Source organism: Homalodisca vitripennis, unplaced genomic scaffold (genome assembly GCF_021130785.1).
Source record: "Homalodisca vitripennis isolate AUS2020 unplaced genomic scaffold, UT_GWSS_2.1 ScUCBcl_4009;HRSCAF=9890, whole genome shotgun sequence".
Classification (NCBI taxonomy): domain Eukaryota; kingdom Metazoa; phylum Arthropoda; class Insecta; order Hemiptera; family Cicadellidae; genus Homalodisca; species Homalodisca vitripennis.
The window spans coordinates 30,649-51,440 of record NW_025780135.1 but is presented as its reverse complement, the minus strand read 5'-3'; the positions used below and the strand labels follow the sequence as shown (position 1 = coordinate 51,440).

Here is a 20,792-nt window from a genome sequence, read left to right as displayed (position 1 = left end):
AAAATCCCTTTACAGAATCCAACCAATGTTAATTGAGTATAATTCTGGTTTTTTTTTTGTAAAAGCAGTATTTCATTTAACATGCTGTGCGATGTGGCACCATAGACAACAAGTCCATAAGTTATATATTTGAGTGAGGAGAAAATAAAAACATCCTCAAGGTTTTTTCACTACAAATATTTGACATCTGTCTTAATGCATACAGACCAGAATTTATGTTTTTAACTTACAGACACCTATGACAAGATTATAACTCTGTGAACTATCAGTATTGAACTCCCCACATCAATTGCGATGTTTAATATATTATTTGTACTGCTCAACATAGCTGAAAAAACTGAAGATAATTACTTTTATTCCATTAAGGATTAATTAAAAAGTTGTTGACATTAAGAAACTGGTTTATTTCTGATAAACATGTAAATGATGATATTTCGAGTATCTTTTTTATTACTGGATATTTGAAACACTTATATCGTCAGCATAAAGACTGACTTTGGCCGACTGACCTACATCTCTTGGCAGTCCATTTAAGTAAATAATAAAAAGTAATAGTCCCAATATGGACTCCTGCAGAACACCTTATTTCGCCTTTTTTCGAGTAGACTGAAAAATTCATCATCAAGATAGGCCTAACTGATTTCGACAAACTGTTCCCTGTCAGAATTGTATGACTTAAAACCAGGACAAGTATCTATCATTCAGACCAAAATTAACCAGCGTCTGCAGTAATTTACTGTGTGACAAACTGTCAAAAGCCTTAGATTATGTCCATAAAGACTCTAATAGTTGCCTTATATTTGTTAATAGGATTTATTATTGATTCAATATATTCTATTCGATTTGCAAAAGCAGATCGGTTTGCATGAAAGTAATGCTGTTCTGCAGCAGGAAATTTATTGGACTCTTAAGTATTCTGTCATTTGATTAGAGATTACTTTTTCAAATATTTTGAAAAATTATGATAGAAATGAAATTGGACGGTAGTCACTCAATGCTTTTGTTTCTCCAATCTTGCATATAGGTTCTTTTTAGCAAGTTTAGCCTCAAAATCAAAATATAAGCCTCAGAATATCTTCGAATAAGAGACAAATCATCCTGTTCAGTTCATTCTAAGTACTAGATTAGAATCATGTGCAAATTGAAACCAAGAGAGTTGTGCAACGATGCTTTCAGGCAGCATGGTTTTTCTGACTTTACCCTGCCTCTATATCTTGGATGTAGCTCTGTATTGCCGATTCCGATGTGAGTTAGTTTGGAGCAAAGACGTCCACAGGTATGATACAAGCGGTGGGGACAGTTACAGGATGCAACATCATAGAACACTGGCATCTGAACAACTTCCTTCACAAGCTGTGTGTCAGATTAATAATCTCCCTGAGAGCATAAAAAATGTCAACAACGCCACACTGTTTAAAGCTCAATTAAAGGACCCTTTTCGTGTCTGAAGTGTTTTACTCTGTAGATGAGTTCATGTTACGCCGCTGGGACCCACTAATTTTAGTAACTTAGAACCGATACTGCAGCCATGTATGAATGAGAGGGAGAATGTAATTTAATGTATGTATGCATGCAAGAATGAATCAGAATAGCAAACTGCAGGATTTTTAGCTTTATTTATTGAGTTTGAAAATGCAATGTAAAAGTGTTTGAAAGCAATAAAAAATATGATTGATTGATTGATTCAAGAATCTTTGCTGTATACTTTAGTGTAAGCATTGCACAAACTTACATCTTTTTTATGTAAAAACAGTTTAAAAATATATATTTTTCTTTCCAGTGCTCAGAATCAAGAGATTTCATCGTCCATTTTGCCAAAACAACCTTACCAATAGGAAAGACGAATGATGGAGAAAATGATGAAAAGTGGTGATGGTAAAAAAAACCAAAAGAAAAGTCTTGAAAACCTCAGTGATATTAAAGAGTCTTGGAATAGTTGACCATGCAAAACAGGTAGACCAATTAATTGTATTGTCTGTATCAAAATCATTGCTAGAACTGGGAGTTAGTAAAATTTCATTTTCTCATTGCAAGTTTATTTTTAACGCTTTGCTAACTATAATTAAAAATTTCATCAAAATATACTGTGTATGTTTATTTTCTTCAATAAATATCATGCTTTCACTAAGGGTTGGGTTTCCTTTCATATTATTTGCATAATTGGAAAGTTTTGGGGATGCAGTATAATAAGCGTCCAACACTCGAGTGATGTTAAAATATTGGATCATCAGTTAGAACGATTTAAAACGCAGTAAGACATGTTTACTCTGTTAAGTAATTGTAAGTACTACACACTGCTCAAAATTAGTATAAACAAAAATGTATTATTTTTCTATAATCTACAATGCATATATTTCTTTGACATAAAATAATACAATTTTAAAAGTCTGTAACGTAATTCAGTTTGACATTATTGTTCCAAAGTAATTGAAATATAGTTAACCCATTGCGGATCATATTGTTTTGGCGCGTGGGCACCAGTGGGCACGAATTAATTTACGGTCAGCGGCCGCACGAACAGCAATGGTGCGCCACAGTATCTCTCTCGCTATCGTGTACTAGAAAATTCAACTGTGAAGGTATTCGTTCAGATGGAACATGGGCCTGCTAGGGTATCCGTGATGTAGGAACGATAACATGCGAGCAAGGTTCCGGGGTGGCAGGGATGATGTCTGAATCATAGTCTAAACAAAGCGGCTCGGGCGAAGCGATTACAACATCCGGGCCATTGTCTAGACTAAACCCGCCAACATGTACGTCTGCGTCTTTCCATTGTGTCACTAAACCTCAAAAGTATTATAATAACAACTGAGGAAAACACCCAATCAGAAGCGCTAAAAAGCAGAGAGTAAACTCATATGAATGATTTTTCAACTTCGACATACAACTGCGATCTGTAGGATATTTATAAAACTTTTGAAAACTCTAAACGTAGACCGTTGTTAAATACTCTTAGTTTGACAAGTGAAGACGATCGCCCCGATCTATCAGACATTAAAAGAACTATTTGGAGGGAAATTTAAAAGCAGACCGCTTTTGCGACCTGAGCTCGTCATCGTGCCGTTAGGCCCAGCCACTGCGTGACGAGCCCAGCTTGTCAGTGATCCGCAATGGGTTAAATCATGTGCATAGTATTTGAGTAATGGTCACTAGAGACGGGAATACTGTTGTTTGTCAATACCTATTTCAAAATAACGTGTTGAGTTGTTATGTCCCTGTAGCCTAGAAAAATTACCAGCTGATCCAATCTCGGTAATCACTTATAGACATTCATAATTTATCATTGCCAGCTATTTTCATGATGTAACAAATAACAATACAGTTAAAAATTAATTTAATTCAGTAAAGTAAAATCACTTACATATTGTGTACTGACATTAGCAGAAACAATGAAAATACAACACAATTATTTGATAAGTTCGTACTGCTATTTGTTATTAGGATGTACATACGTACGTATTATAAATATAAATGTTGAAGATAACCGTAACGAGTGCTCACGTGATCTGAGCTTGTACTATCTCGACGGATGTTCTTCTTATTTCATCAAAAGTGTGGGGTAAACACCACTGAAGCCCACACTGATGGCCAGGGGCATTTCTGATCAGTATTTTCCTGTCCTCAGATCACGTCCCAGATCCTCCAACTTCTCTGACGTCAGATCACGTTGTACAATTTAGGACATGATCTAAGATCAGGAAAGTACCGATTGGAAATGGTTTTGGTTCATCAGTGCAGGCTTTGGTGGTGCCTTGGCACCAACCTGCACTGCTGGCGAAAATAGAAAACATAGTACCCTCAACATAGTACCCAAATTCAAGCTCAGACCACAAAAGCACTTGTAAAGGTTATGTTTAACTATGATACTATTAGTAACATATTTACGATAGCTAATCTAAACCTAATTATATCACAAAATAACATTGCGTATTGTAATATGACTATTCCTAACATCATTGCTTTGCACAATATGGCCTCGGCTGTTACTGGTTACCAAGTAACTCAAAACCAAAAAAACCTTTATGAGAACACCAAATCATTCAGCCCAGCTGTTACTGAAACAACAGTATCCTGGTAATAGGTTATCACTGAATTACGTGTTACTGACACTAATAGTACAGATCTTTAAGTGGAGTGGTTATGTACATGTTTCAGAAACGTTTATCCTTCAAAATAGTAAAAATTAAGTAAATGTTATACTGTTTTGTTTGTTGTTTGTTATATTCTATAAATACACATATTTTAGATTGTTTTTCATTCACCATAACATTATTACTTTTTATACTGTAATTTGAAATACCATTCAATTAAAATATAACATAATTTGGATTAAGTAGTTATAGTGAGAATTCTTACTCATGAATATTGATGATTCATTATTATTGATCACTTAAATGTTAAACGCTTATTATACTCCAGCCTTTTTTTGAAACGTTTGATATAGAATTATGCGTGCATAACTAAAATCAATAACTGAAGTACTCTCCAAGTTTTATGCACATGTAAGAAATAACTGTAACTTTCTATGAAACTGAGTATGGTTTGATTCAGTTTATTACTATACATATTTTTATTTGAATAACTAAAATAACTAGAATATTTGTGCGCAAAATTAACCCTCCGACAGATGATAAGAAACTTCCAGAATGATACACTGGTTTTTGTCTTTGCACAGCATATTTTTCAGATATTTAAAAAAAATATGTGCTAAATGCTAAGTAATAAGTATTACATATAAATATTTTTGTTAGAAACCAGAGAAAAATTTAAAGTAATAAAAATATGCACTTACTAGGGTATTGGTTTTTTTTACATTTGTACATAAATTGAAAAATGTGTATTGTAAAGATTTTGTTTTCTAAGTTTTAACTCCATGTAACTTTCACATGACTTGAGATAATAATATACTATAAATGTACAAAATACACTGTTTGTAGTGAAAAAGATTATAATATAAATACAGTTGTTTACTATAAAAAATGTTTTTTTGAAAAAAATGTAAAGTATGTACTACTTTTTTTTTTTCGGCAGTACACGAATCCATATTGGTGTTTGATGAATTCTTTGGGTAAGAAGAATATCAGATAATGATGAATTGTTTTTTACTGTCACTATCAATTTTCACAACCCAACTCACATTCCACCGGTTTGTAATCATCCAGACAACAAAATCTGACAAAGAAATATCATTATGCACTTTATTTGCCGATGTATCATTTTCATCATCAGAACTAATATTATCATCATCCAATAGTTCATGTTTATCATTTGAACAACAAGGATCATCCATATCACAACATAACAATCAATTATAAACAACTAGCCTATATAATAACCTAGCAACAAAGAACGTCAAGGTCATGTTGCGCGTCACCAGTAACATAGTCCATCAGATGTATGCCGTATGGCATTTGGATTGATATCAGCTGACGAGTAATATTACGAATATAAACTATATCAAATGAATTGGTATTTATGAGTAGAGGATTTGACTGGTGCAAGTTATGTCTTTATAACTTATACGGTTTTCGTATAATAATAGCGGAAACATGACTGACGGCTGTGCCGTCTTTATCAGTTCACAAGCGGTATTGATAAACATCTATGCCATTGGTCATCAGTAGGAGGGTTAAGAAACAAACCAAAATAATACATTCTACAAGCTTCTATTATTGGAATATAATACTTAATTTATAAAACCACCTTGGTTGGTCTGATGATGTGTTCCTTGAACACGAAAGGCCTCACAAAAATAAAATTCAATAATTATTGGAGTACTTGTTTAAAATTAAGTAAACATAAATAAGTCAATAAAAATTGTATTGATATAAAAATGTCCCTAAGTTATTTATTTTTATTGTCTTGAGTAATGAATTACACTTCCAAATACACTAATTATTGCAAAATGTAATGCAAAATAATTATTTTTAATTATACACCCAACTTGATAAATTTTGTAAAAAGTTATATTTTAGAATAATTTTGTTAGTTTAATAGCTTGCAAATGTGCCAAATTGTATAAACGTTCTTTTTTAAACTATTAATTTATTGCTAAATGTGGGTAAGCAGTTTTAAAAATTAGAGATTTATAATAATTGTCTTTCTGTTGTATTTATTAATAGTTTATTCTATTTTTCTGTAGAATTAACTAAACAAAGGTTACTTTTTGACTAGGCCTTGCACATGTTACTTGTCGAAAAAATTTCACCATTAATTTACTAAAAATGTTGGCAGTGAGATTAGTATATTAGTTCTAAAATACTTCAGAGTGGTGGCTGAAAATTAAAGTATTTTTAGGATAAATGAAGGTTGAAGTTGAGGCATGAGTGTGAAAGGCAACAGACTGAAGATACCAGTGTTATTTGATTTTACCAGGTGACAAGAATGCTGCCTGGTGGACTGTGGGTGCTAGGGCTGTTTGTCACCGGCACGGGAGATGTCCTCAGTAACTCTGCTTCCCAGTCCAAGGTAACCTCTCTGCTGCAAGGACTAACCAAAGCTCTTGAGAAGAATCCCAATCTTCTTGGGAATAGTCCTTCCACGGAGAAACTTGCCCTCCATCTTGTCAGTGGAACTAATAAGTAAGTTGTTTCACAGATAGTTATATACTTTGATACCTAATAGTATTTGGCACTCATATATTAGAGAATGTAATATATATTTTAAAATATAATTAAAATGTTAATTTTTGCTTTTTTAAAACCTTTTACTGACAATATGCTTGAGTTTGATTCTTGCTATGATACTTACCGGAATATGTTGAAGGGTAACATGCATGAGCTACGATGTTACTAAGACCACATCTCCACTGAGAGCAACGGATTTCAAGTTCACTAACCTCAAATGGCTCCAGCTGGACTCTCAGTACGACTGTGATTTGCTTCCTCCTCTCCTTATCACTGATCAGTTGACCAACAATCCTCTTAGGAAACATTTGCAGGTAAAGTGTTAATCGCACTTAATAGGAAGTTTATCTTTTTTAAATAATAATATTTTGTTCATAAAAAACTGGGAACTTTTATGAAGATTACAGGTAGATATTTTGATATTGCACTAATAAAATCTTGTCTTTGTTGGTTTAGAATATTTTGGAAATGGTTATTCGTGGGGTGCAAAAGTCACTCTGTGTGATCGATGGAGAAGTGAGACAGGACGATGAAGCACTAGACAAGACAGACAGCAGTAAATGTAGCAAAGCTGATAAGAAAGCACAAGAAAGTAAAATATACCAAGTGAACTTGTACATTCCGAATGTAAGTAGTTTTCCATATGGAAAAAATACAAGTGTTAATTTGTTTTAACCCTCTTTTCTGTAATCTGCCTAGTGTAGACTGCTCCATTTTAGCAATCAATGATTACCCGCCTAGAGAACAAGGGCTGACTCTCACTCTTATAGTGCAAAATTTGAATTTATCAACTTGATTAGAGAACCACTTGAAACATTAACTATCTTTTTCTTGATTTATACCGTGATGTTATTACATGTTAAAATACAACTTTGTTTTGCAAGTCAGCCTTTTTTGCCTATTGTTTGTTTACTTGACTAGCAAGCATAAATTGCATTGAGTTTATGGTGTATTATCGTAATTTAGTATTGTGGTTTTACTTTTGACTAAGTATTATAATGCCTATAATAGTACTTTTTATTTAGTATAGAATATTCACTAAAATTTATTAGCTTAGGAAAATTAACAAAATTTTAAATGTTATTAATATTTGGAAATTCACTGAGAGAAAAAATACTATTCACAACATGATACATTTTTATTTGTACTGTATTTCTACAATTACTTAAAATTTGATTTACAATTGAATATGCTTGTAAATCAAATGAAGGGTATTATTTATTTTAGTATGCTATATATTATTAACATACTAAAATTCTGTTTTTTAGTTTTAATTACATTTATACTTTTCTGTTTGTAAGTTTTACATTATTCTACAAAGTGCAACCAGTCTCATGTTTATGAGAACTGGCATAAAATTAGAAAGCTAATGGCTATCTCAGATTGTATTTTTTTTTTCAAAATTTAGCCTTCCCTCTTTTTAAAATGTTTTAATTATAAATTTTTGAACAAACAAAAAAATAAATATATATTTGTTATAAACATTTTATTTTGACATGGTAAAATTGTTCATTTTTTTTTTAATCAGCATTATGTATACTAATATAAATTTGTATTTTTTTAAGACCTGAACAAAAAAACCAAAAAGCCTGCCAAGAAGGAGTCAAATGACTGCCTCAAGGAGGGTTAAGTAAAATAATTTTAAATAATGGGTTAAATAATACTTAAAATCATAGTTGGTATTCCTATCATGGTTTGGTATGAAACAAGCAAGGAAAACATTGCCAAGGAAAACTTACTTTGTATACACTTCTTGTTGTTGGTAATAAAATATTGTAGTTTTACCTATTACATTAATTAATGTATAGTAGTTATTGAATCTTAACCCTTCCCACACTGTAGATGGATATATTTCAGTGATAGACTTTGAAATGTCAAAGACGATGATATCCAAAATTATACATTATGTCTCTTGGAGAGTTTTCTAGTTTACAAAAAAACCTTAGGAATGGCAGGCACACACTCTTGCTTATCATGGTTGACTAGGAAGTATTTTTAGATAACCTACATTCCATGGCAGGGGGAGGGAGGTGCCCTTTGTCTAGCTCCAGCCACCTGCTTGTCTGCCTTGTTTGTCCTACAAAGCCAAGACCAAATATATCTGTTGTCTGCCCAGATGATAGACCTTATCTACGAAACCTTAGGTTTATATTGTACCATGAATATTAATTTAGTTCAAATTAACAGTACAGTGAATTTTTAGATTTTTTATAAATTAATATTGGCATATTTATAATCAAAATTAGCTTTGAATTTAATGAAAATTAACTTTGAATTCAATGAAAAATATATTTTATAGATGTCTTAGCATTAAAGGAAAATTATAGAATTCATTAGTGGTGAGTCTGTTTTAAAATATATTAATGTAGACCTGCAAGGTTTTATGTTTAGTCTGATATCTTAAGGAATCAGACTGGAAATTCATTCAGTTTATTTATGTTCTAATCAATTCCTTTACTATACAGGGTGATTCGGGTAGTGTCACCGGCACTGTCTGAGCTTATTGTACTATAAAAAAATAATGAAAAAAGTTCTTATAAACATAGGTCCGGAAATGCTTTGTTACAAGTAATGGCCAACAAAAGATTTCACCTACAATTTAGTAATTTACTTCAATTGGGAAGAGTTTGTTCCATAACTGTTTCTCTCTTATTGTTTAAGATGTACTATGTAAAACACAAAAAAGTGCATTCGAAAAACAATTTTTTAATATTTTAACGTACAATTATTTTTTTTAATAAGTAATAAAAATGTAAATTTTTACAGAGAAACTTGTAGAAAATTTAATACTGAAGAAAATTATGTACAGTAAGGCAATTACAATGAAATAATAGTTTTTTAAATAAAATTTTACTGCCAACACTCATTGTGTAGAAAAACTAATTAAAGAAATTGAATGACAGAAAATTATTCGTACGCTTAATAATATTTGAAGTAAAATTTAGAGAAAGTTTTAAAAAATCTGTCTTTGTACCTCAATACATTTGGCAGCTCGCTTTCGGATTGATCGTGTAGCTGTCCGCAACGCTGCATGGTTATTCTTGATTTGTGCGGTGGCATCTGCCACAACACAATTCTTTCTGTGTATTAACTTTTTTCTGGTATACTAGCAATTACCACAATGATTAGGAGATGTTCCATTAGCATCAAGATACAATATGTACTATCAGCACGATGGTTCTCCTACCCACTTCTCACGTAACGTAACTGTGTACTTAAGTGGGCAGTTTCCCGGGCAATGGATTGGTCGCGATGGACCTCACACCTGGCCGCTAAGATCACCAGATCTAATGCTGTTAGATTTCTGTGTAAGGTATTGGATAAAGAATCTAGTATATCCTTTTCTTATCTACCACTATGTTCTTTTTATGTTTTCAATTTATATTTGAGATCGTAAAAAGTTTTCAAAAATTTTGTTTTTCAGGAGTTGGGTGACATAGATGAAACAGTCAGTTCGGTGCTGGGAGAGATGAAATGTACAGGAGTATTAGCAAGTAGGGTGTTTGTACACCAAAAGGCTACTGTTGCTGAGGCATCTCAGGTGATCTTAGGCTATATTTCATAGACTGTGATTCTATTAGTGAAGGTTTATAAATGTCTGAATACATTTTTGTGATTATTAAATGTTGCTCAATATTTTAAATGGTCAAGTGATGCAGTGTTTTTCGTTGGACTGCATTATTACTTAATGGATTTTTAAGAGAGGGCCATCAAAATTGGTGTTTTAAAAGACACAATTATTTTACAAATAGTATTAGGGGTAGTGCATACTACTCAGATGTAGATTGAGTTTATACATTGCATTTTGGCCATTATATATTACAAATTATGTTCATATGTATTTTGGACGTACCAACATAAGTTCACTAAATAGATATGTCAATTGGTCAGCTATTTTTAAGATAGCTCAGTGTGCTCTGTGTGTCTGTGATAGTGGGTATAAAGATATCTTCTTGCTGTTTAAGAATGCTTTAATACAACACAATATTAAATGTCTAACTTAAAATATTCAGTCAATTACAATAAATTATAATAATGATGACTCGTGCAAGATATATGAGTATAAAGTTTATGGTATATATTTGCATTTATTTATTATTATTGTGTTCCATTAATTATCAGAAATGTTTAATAAAAGTGCCCAAAAATTTCCTGAATCTACCTTTTTCAAACCTTGGATCTCTAGCCATAAGACTAATCAGAAATATATTTTAGTGTTGTCACACAGTATGTTATTGCAGTAGGGAAATGCTTGTAAAAATTATGTGTTATGACATTTTTAATTGCATTCAAGATTCAAAAAGTCTTTATTCGTGAAATGCACATCATGTACAAGAATAGTGTCAAGTCAAACATAATAAGAATACTGTAAAATAAAAACACAGATTTGTTGTTGAAATACCATTAAATTCATCATGGCTGCGTCGAAGGTCTTTCTTTGCAACATATATCAACGAACAGATGTTTGAAGCAGATGATATTGTTGAGAAATAAATTCAGAACACAGCGATGTAGGAAAACTCATTCCTTAGTGAAGTTACTCGCAGTAAAAGTACAGGGAAAAAGTCCCGTTTTTTCATGCTCTCTCGAAGTACGCGACCAGACACGGTAACCAACGTTTGTATTGCAACTTAAAATTTTGGTGCTTACCTATTACACATTATTATTCAATAAACTATATATCAAATGAATCAGTGAAACATCACGATTGGTTTGGTATAATATTTGTCCTAAAGTTTTATTTTCTGAAGTAAAAGTTTAATTAAATAGAAGACTGAAAAATCGACTAATGACTAGTCGTTCAATGTTGGAGAAACATTTTTAGCGACTAGTCACTAGTTGTCTAACAGATGGAGGGTTAAAATGATCAAATACTGTCATTCAAAACAATTAATACTGAATACCCGATATTATTCTGTCTTCAGGTTTGGACTGATGCCAGTTAATCTGTTATACATAACTACAGTATTAAATTTTTCAAATTCAAATTATCCTAAACTGTATTAATTCTTATGTGTACATTAACTTTATTTAAAATTATTATTAAGTTGTTGATAACTTCCAGATAGTGTAGGGTGTATATGACTTTTATTTAGTATACAATATATTATGAAATATTATCAGGCATATCAGTTAATGCTTTGTTTTATTTCACAAAAGAAGAATGTCAACTTTTAGTAAACTTTACATTAGATGCTTACAATAAAATATTTATAGCTTATACATTAGGAGCATCAATGAATTGATGTGCTGAAGATTGTATGTTTTAAATGTTTGATGTAGTTAATTCTAAATAGGTTAAAATGATGTAAATTTTATAGTTATTTTCAGGCTGTTAAAGAAGATATTATTCGATCCTTTGCTGCCCGCTTGGAGATGCACTGGGATTCTTTAGTGGAGGAAGAAATTGGATCTCCAGAAGGTAATTCATAAAATCTTAATTAATTAGTTAATATACTCTAAATTATATTAAGATAGACTACAACATGTAGTTATTATTTTATTATTTTTGTCCTAGGCATCTTAATTTTGTAACTGATGGTTTTAATAAATCTACAGTTAAAGTACTTATAGAAGTAGTAAACAAGTTCAGTTAACATTTTATATAAGACATGTTCAAAATGAACAGCTGGAATATGTAGGGAGTATACATACATGTAAAATTCATAAACAGTTGTTTGCTATTGCTATCATTTGAGGGAGGCTAGTTAGATACTTAGATTAACATTAAATCATACTTAAATTTCCTGTAAGTAAGGCAGTTGAGTCACAAACTAGGTTTGAAAAACTTAGCATATATAATTTTACTTTTAAGTAATTTATAATTAACTTTCATGTATTTGTTGTGACAATAAACAAGCTATTTGCTGAGCTAAATGCGCCAGTTCAGTGGGCAATTAAGTATTATGATTTTAAATGTCCAGATACTCAACAAAATGATTGTTCCCTCTCTTGGCTTCAGCACAGCTCAATCAATTCAATTGATTCAACCCTTCCTACCATAGCTACATTATGTGCAGAAAACTCGGTTGCTCCACCTTGCTTATATATTGTGTATTATCACTTCCTAGTGCTGAGTACCAGATGAGACGAGACTACCACTTCACCTGTTTGTAGGTGTCTCTGATGTTGAAACAACGTAAATGATTCGTTTTGAGCTTCTTCGGTGTGACTTTCTTAGGATATCTTCAAATAAACAAGACTTCAGATTCCAGGAGTCAAGTCTGAGACAGTGTCAGATACCAGATGTTGCAATAAAAGGAAATTGACTAATGCATCTCATGGAGATGTCTTACACAATGAGCATCCAGATCAATCTTAATTTTAAAGTTCATATTTCAGACATTCAGATCTCATCTTGAGCTGTAGGAATATGAACGGGATCATACAATGGTGAACTCAATAGTTTCTATCTTTAGTTCTCTTTTTAATTTAACTTATTAGTTGTTGCAACCATTTGTGGATGATATTTGCAGAGACAATTGTGGTACATGAACCTCCCCGAAGGGTGCTCATCCCCCTCCCCTACTCAAAGGTGGCTCTCTCCGACTACTTGTTCCCTGGAGAAGGACCTTCAGAAGCTCTTGTCTCTATTTTGGACCTCATTGGAGTCAAAGTCTCAGAATCAGCTGTCTACAAAGATTTTGAAGGCCAGCCAGGTATTTAGTGTTTACAACTAACTAGTCATATAATACAAGTAAAGATTATAGCTTTGTATACAGGTAAAAGTAATGGGCATTTTTATTGTGATACAAATTTATTGCAATGCACTCGGACCGGTTGTATAATGCGGTAGGGATTCTGCTCTTCTAAACATGCTTGGTCTCAGTTCGCTCCAAATAGTAGGAGTGGTAGGACGTGTCTTTGCATGAAATCTGTTTTTCGATTATATTACAGCATGATGGAGTGCTTGCTGGAACACGATCAAGTCGCGTGCCTGTGGCTTGGAAAGAATGCAATGGATACTTATCAAATGCTTCAAGAGGCCTTGAAGAAGAATGCATTTTGTGATCTCAATGTGGAAAGTGGCACCAAGGCCGTCAAGGAGGGTTGGGAGCCACGTTCTGGACGCCCAACAGCCTGAACTGTTGAAAACGTCCAGCGTGTGCACGAAGTTTTGAGTTCAGACAGTCTGTTAAATATCCAGATAATCGATGACTCCCTTAACTTGTTGTTTTGCGGAACATGGGATAGTGTTGGAGGATTTATATATGCAACAGGTCTGTGCAAAGGTTTTGATGGTGTATAAAGATGTTTGAGTTTCACGTAGTGAAGAATTGTTGGAATCGATTATAATGATCCAGGCTTTTTAAACTCTACTCTAACTGGGGACGAATCTTGGATATTTGAGTATGATCCAGAATCTAAATGGCAGAGCTCCGAGTGGCACACACAGTCTTCTCCCAAACTCAAAAAAGTGTGCATGAGCAAATCTCGCATCAAAACAATGCTGATTGTCTTCTTTGACGTCCGAGGAATCGTCCATTTTGAGTTTATACCGCAAGGACAAACTGTCAACGTAGCCCTTTACCTGGAGGTGCTAAAGAGACTAAAATGCCAGGTCGCTTGCATCAGGCCTGAAATCAAAGACCTTTAAAGCTCCACCACAACAATGCCCCCAGCGACATTGCCTTTATCATTACCAACTATCTGATCCAGAACAAGGCCCCCTTAATGCCCCAGCCTCCTTACAACTGTGACTTGGCTATGTGTGACTTTGTTTCCACGTCAGAACTGAAGGGAAAGCACTGTAAGTCTGTGGGGAACATTCAATCTCACGTTACAAGGTTCCTCAAAGGGGCATTCCAGTTGAGCCGTGGTAAAATCTTCTCCGTAAGTGTATTGATGCAGGAGGAGACTATTTTGAAGAATTTTAACCGTTTGTACCAATTGGATGAATAAATCAATTTTTCTTAGGAGATGTGTATTACTTTCATAATTCACTCTATAGTTTGGGTGTTTAACCAAAATATTACTTTGGTAATAAATTGTTTATTTCTATAAAATTTACTTAGATTAAGATATTTTTAAAACTGTGATATGCAAGCTATTTTTGTGGATTGTGTATAAGTGTTTTCTTATTGGATATAATTTGCCTTAACACATTCACTGCTAAGCATTTGAGTATTAGCGAAACCCCGGTGCTAATTTTTAAAATTTGTTTAATTAGAAGATATAACTTGCAGAAGTGACATAAAAGCATAAAAGATTATGTTTGACCTATATTTACATTTTTTTTGACATCATTATACTGCGGGACCGATGGGTCCCGTCAGCATGGACCAATGCCCATTGAACCTGAAAATGACATTTATTACAAGAATTATTGTATTATTTAGGGGTGTACACGTAACCTTATGACTGTTGATGATAGTACAGACAAGAAATTAGGCATTATGTTCCCAAGACTCCTAAAATTATGTAATATATTGCAGGACCGATGGGTCCTGTTGTCCTGGCTGCAGGTCTTCGTTGATTTATATATGAGTTCACACTCAAAAACAAGATAATTTTCACTGAAAGCCACTAATAGTATATCATTTTATTATTTACAACCATCCCCTCCCTTCTTTGTAGTTTTTAACACATCTTACTAACAATATGTACATCATACCAAACACTTTTTGTTATTGTGCATTTTATTGTCATGGCACTTGTTATATCATCACGAATCATTGGTAATGTATTACAAACTACCCCGGGGTCTCTAGATGTCCCAGCCATTGTTTATTTTGCTAACAACAATCACGAAATAATAGCAAACACAGCACTAGATGAAAACAAGTATAGTTAGCTGAACCGAGAAACTATGCACATTAGAACAAAGAACGAAACCGGCCCAACACGCTCACGCTATCAGAAAGGGCCTCTTTGCAGTGCTGCCTAAACAGTGCCAAGAGCAAAACAACAATGCCCAGCGGGACCGATAGGTCCCGCGCACACCTGTGAATGGTGCCGAGACGCTCGGGCGGGACCGAACGGTCCCGCTTAACACTGAGTGTGTTTAAATGGAGTTTTCTCATGACTAGAGAAATTAAGGAATATATAGTTGAACTAGAGCCAAACCTTGTATATGTTTGTTATTGTATTGACTAATTAATTTTTAAATTAGAGATGATCTGGGTTTATGTACAGATCATGTTTTAACTAATCATAAATATAGAACCGTTCAACCAGTCTTCTTTTCATAAAACATAGTTTTAACCTCTTATGAACAAGCATAACATATAAAGATATTACCAGAACAAGCCTTAACCCTTTGGATGGCAACGTCCGGTTGATTGGACCGTCGAAGTCTAGTCGAAAAACGCCAACGTTCAATCGATCGGACCGCTGAGGTCCGGGCGAAAAGCGCCAACGTCCGATTGATCAGCCGTTTGAGAAAACATCTTTTAAAAGTTATTTTTTAACTTGAAAAGTCTGTTTAAACTGTTTAGGACTATTTTAGAAGTAAATAAGACTATCTGTAATCAATTTTAATGTTGGTAGTACTAATTACCTTGACACAGCTGTTTGTTTATAGTAGTCTGTTTCATCCGAGAAATGCGCTAGTATTAATCGTTATCATTCTGACGTGTACCTGCCTGTCTCTTTGTGATCGCTTCTGTCCTCTGTTTGAGAGGTTAGGTGTTCTCTGATATTCTTAGACTTTTATAGTTGTGCAAGATGAGTCGTTCACTGTTGAGTGACAACACAATCCAAAACATTATTTTAGAGGATGAGTTTTCTTAGTGATAGTAATGTAAATAATGTGCGTAACAGTTTCTCATCTGAAGCAAGTGAAAGTGAAGCTGATGATACTGATTTGGATCCTACATTTATTCTTATTGCCAGCACAAGCACCAGCAGTCGATGGAATTTAGCTAAAAATAGGTCTATAAATAGGTCAGTAATTCCATCATCTGAGGATGAAGATCAAATTGCACCAGCTCAAGATACGACAAAGCCGCCGCAACGTGGCCGACCCCGCCGCCCTGAACATGTCTCAAGTAGTGAGTCTGATAGTGATAATGGTGAATGGGAAAATATAGTAGAGAACAATGACCCTGGTCATAATCATTCTTTTGTTTTCAATGAAATTCCCGGCTGTAGACACTGTCCTCCTCGAAATTCTCCTCCCATTTCTTATTTTGATCTTTTTTCCCTATGTCTTTTTTGAACACATTAGTGACCTACACAAATATGTATGCTAGGAAGTTTATTCAGCAAAACATCCATAAACTAGGAAATCACAGTAGAAAGTCGATCTTGGAGGCATGTGAGCTTTGTTGAGATAAAAGCTTTCCTAGCTGTTATGATAAACATGAGTTTGAATAAAAGCCTATGATTGAGTTGTATTGGAATACGAAGTATTCCCAGCATTCTCCCTGGTTCACCAAAATGTTTTCTAGAAATAGATTTGAATCTATTTTGAAATTTTTCCACATGGTAGATACCCAGTCATTACCTTTACCAAAAGAGCCCGGATATGACCCTTGTGCTAGATTTGCTCCTCTTATTGACCACGCGAACAATGTTTTCAAACGGTGCTATGGGCCGAATAAACAATTGTCTATTGACGAAAGTTTAGTGGGTACTAAAAATCACACGCAGCTGTTACAGTATATGCCCACAAGCCCCACCATAAATGGGGGGACAAGTTGTGGTTGCTATGCGACAGTGTAACACATTATTGTTTTGTCTTTTTTCTGCTACAAAAGGTAAAAGGGACACTGATAGAAATAATGAAGAAATCAACAAGGGACTTAGTTACACTGTTGTGATGAGATTATTAGAAATGGGAAACTATTTGAACAAAGGGTTTCATGTATTCGTAGACAATTTTTTTACCTTATTTCCTCTGGCCAAGGATTTGTATTCAAAACTGACTCATCTGACAGGTACTTTACGAATAAACAGAAAAGGAATACCCCCCTGTCCTCAAACAAAAATTTGATGTAGGAGAAATCAAATACTGTCACAAAAGAAATATGCTTTTAGTTGCCAGCCGATTGAAAAAGTCTAAAAAAAAAAAAAAAATTACTTCTCTTCTTGTTAACAAATGCTGAGGCCAAAAATGAATTGAAATCTAAGAAAAATGGAAATAAAGTGTTTATTACTAGTAAGCCATCTATCATACGTGAGTATAATTCCTTTATGGGCCGTGTAGACACTTCAGACCAGATGCTATACTGTTATTTGAACGAGGGTCACACACTCAAATATTGGCTAAAAGTGACATTTCACATTTTGGACGGATGATTTTAAACTTATATATCTTATATAAAAACAACACGGACTATCCTGTATCAAGGCTCAATTTTACAATTGCACTGGTTGAAGGACTTGCAGCCGAGTGGCTTGGTGACCAAGCGCCAGTTCAAGTGCAGCACGCGGGTGATGAACCACTTGACAAATTGCCCAATTCCAAGGAACGAAATTATTCTGTGTGCAGTAGACTAAGTACAGTTCAAGGTGGAAAAAGAAGGAAAACAAGATATTTTTGCACAAATTGTTTAAAAAAGTGTCCACCCATTGTGTTTCCCTAAACACACATGTCAGAAGTGACGGGGACAAATGTATATATATTTATAAATCATTATTTTTATTTTTTGACAAAGATTTTTCTTACTTTTTTGAAGAAAATCTATGATATAGACTTATAGTAGTGAGAAGATGCTCTAATTTTTAATACTATGTAAGTATGTACAAACGTATTTCCTACTGTCAAATTATTTCTAGTTATAGTAATTTTTTTCTAATATCAACACTAATTAAAAGTATTTTTTGTGAAACTATTTTTCAACTTTCAGTTCTGAATTTTTGTAAGCAGTCTGAGATATAATATCTGTAACGAATAAAAAACTCACCAATCGGTAAAAAATATTTTTTTTCCGTACCAATATTTTGGCCTGAAGTGAAATTTTTATGTAAACAAATGTTTTGGTTAGGCATTACCACATCATAAACAATGTAGTTCCATTCTAAATGCTATTTATAATAACACAATTCGATAGCGCATATAATTTCCTACAAAATAAAAAAAACATTCGGTTAACATAAAAACTAAGGATAATACAGAGCAAAGCGTAATAGGTTACAAAAATGTCAAAACAGGGCTGGCGGTTTTGGCTAGTATAGTTGGTTCGGGCGCTAGCGTGATGGGTAGGGCGGCAGCCTTGGGCGTTGGCGTCTAAAGGGTTAATACTTAAGTTTTAAAAAGTGAATCTAAAGATACCTGACTTCTGGTATTTTGATTGCATGATGATATCTATAAATATCTTATTACAAACAATGTACCCTTTTAATAGTTTTATTTATTATTTTTATTATGTTCTTCAAACCAAATGATTTTTCAAACATGTATTTACATATTTATTTAAAATGTAATATTTTCTTCGCAGTTATTAAACAAAAACCATCATTCCTTCGTCTAAGAAGTTAGAAGCCTAGTTTACTATTGATAAAAAAGAATTATTCTTTAATTTTAATAATCCTTAATTAGAATTGTGGACCTATATTAATTACGGTTGATCCAAAATTAAATTAAAATACATATTAACAAATAATAAGCCATGTAAACAAGCTTGTGCCTCTTACCAATAATTAAACTACGTTTAAAAATTATTTATAGAACTCCGTGTTGGGAAACTAAGAGTAGTATTATTTTATTTTATTGTATTTTTTCAAATTGGTGAACAGTTATCAAGCAAATTATTTTGTATGAAAAATAAGACACAACATGTAATTATACCAATATAATTAAAAAAAAACATTAAAGCGTTAATCCTGATAATTATAAAAAAATTATAGTTTACATTATTTAATATTGGTAAATTATTGTTTTAGAATGAAATAGGATTATTTCATGTATATTATATAAATTGTTAGTCTTGCACAACCTGGTATGTAAAATACACAAACTCAATTTATTGTCTTCACAGAATGTACAAAAATGTGATTTAATTGATCTCTCTTTCTCTTAACTTTATGTATTTTGACAAGTTTTTTATCTGACTAGTTAACATATATATTAAATGCAAGGTGTTCTGAAATATGAGTAAGTAATGCAGAATGGTTGGTTTTCTTCCAGATAAAGGTAGCTGGGAGTTATAAACGTATTTAAAATTCTAGAAAGATTACTTACTTACAAGACATCTTGTTTAAATTTATTTTATGCCCCGATGTAAAGATTTTATTTTGATAGTAAATGAAATAAAATTAGTTACAAATTCATTGTAAATAAATATAGAACTATACATTCCAAATTCTATTAAAGCCTAACTAACATTAATGTAATTGTTACTTGGTAAAGCGAAAAACCTAATTGTTAAATGCAACGTCTAATGGTTATGGCAGTTATATTAACATAACCGAAGAATGGTTATCACAAGATAACTGAGTCAAACAATGTTGACCACAGAGTGATCCTAATCAGCCCGCCTAATCGGCCATTGATGGTGGTTTGGAAGTCACTTTTAAGTGTTAGAGAGGGCTTCTTAGCCCTAACTTCGTCTGGTAAAATAAGACATCCTTTAATATTTCATCATTTAAGTTTGGTTTGTGCTAAAAAAAATCTTTTGTTGTTGTGTTTCTTACATCATTCTGCTATTTTATTGAAAAGTCTAAATAATATAAGTCTAAATGTTGGACAAAAATAGTAATTTGTAAACATGACAGTAATAATGGTTTTTCAGATCAATGTGACCTCTACAACCTAACAACAAATGTTGATCCACCGAAGAATGAAGATATTTCAGTTTCCCCTCCCAGTCATTCCCTGTTCCTGCTCTCAGGCATTGCTATTGCATTTGTTATACTCTTGGTCTCTCTTTTCATCCAGTTCTACATTAAATAAGAGTAAGCTTATTATATACATTTGTGTTTTTAACTTATACATGTTATTTTGTCTTGTTAATTCTTGTGGGATTTTATGTATAACAGATATTTTGAAATAATATATTTTTTATTCAAAAAGTGATTGTTGAATTATTTATTTAGTACATGAATCCTTGATTATGTAAGGTAATTGAAGAGATTATGATTATGGATTAACAAAACCATGGTTGATCCATGTCATGTGAAAATTCTAATTAATAGGGCAATAAACAGGGTTATTATGTAGAGTCCCAAGTGCAACTTCATTGCATTGCATTTTGCACAGTAATTGGAATACAAGTAAAAGAT

General features: G+C 33.0%; 1 protein-coding gene across 1 annotated transcript; it reads left to right on the top strand.

Annotated features, from left to right (window-relative positions):
- The first annotated feature begins 1,847 nt into the window (after positions 1-1,847).
- LOC124372782 (protein odr-4 homolog) lies at positions 1,848-20,586 on the top strand. The gene is given in 9 exon segments (XM_046831192.1): positions 1,848-1,931; positions 1,933-1,953; positions 6,376-6,581; positions 6,766-6,940; positions 7,083-7,253; positions 10,051-10,167; positions 11,958-12,048; positions 13,103-13,285; positions 20,303-20,586. Coding segments are annotated over 9 exon segments (1,209 nt in total). The 3' UTR covers positions 20,464-20,586.
- The last annotated feature ends 206 nt before the right edge of the window (positions 20,587-20,792 follow it).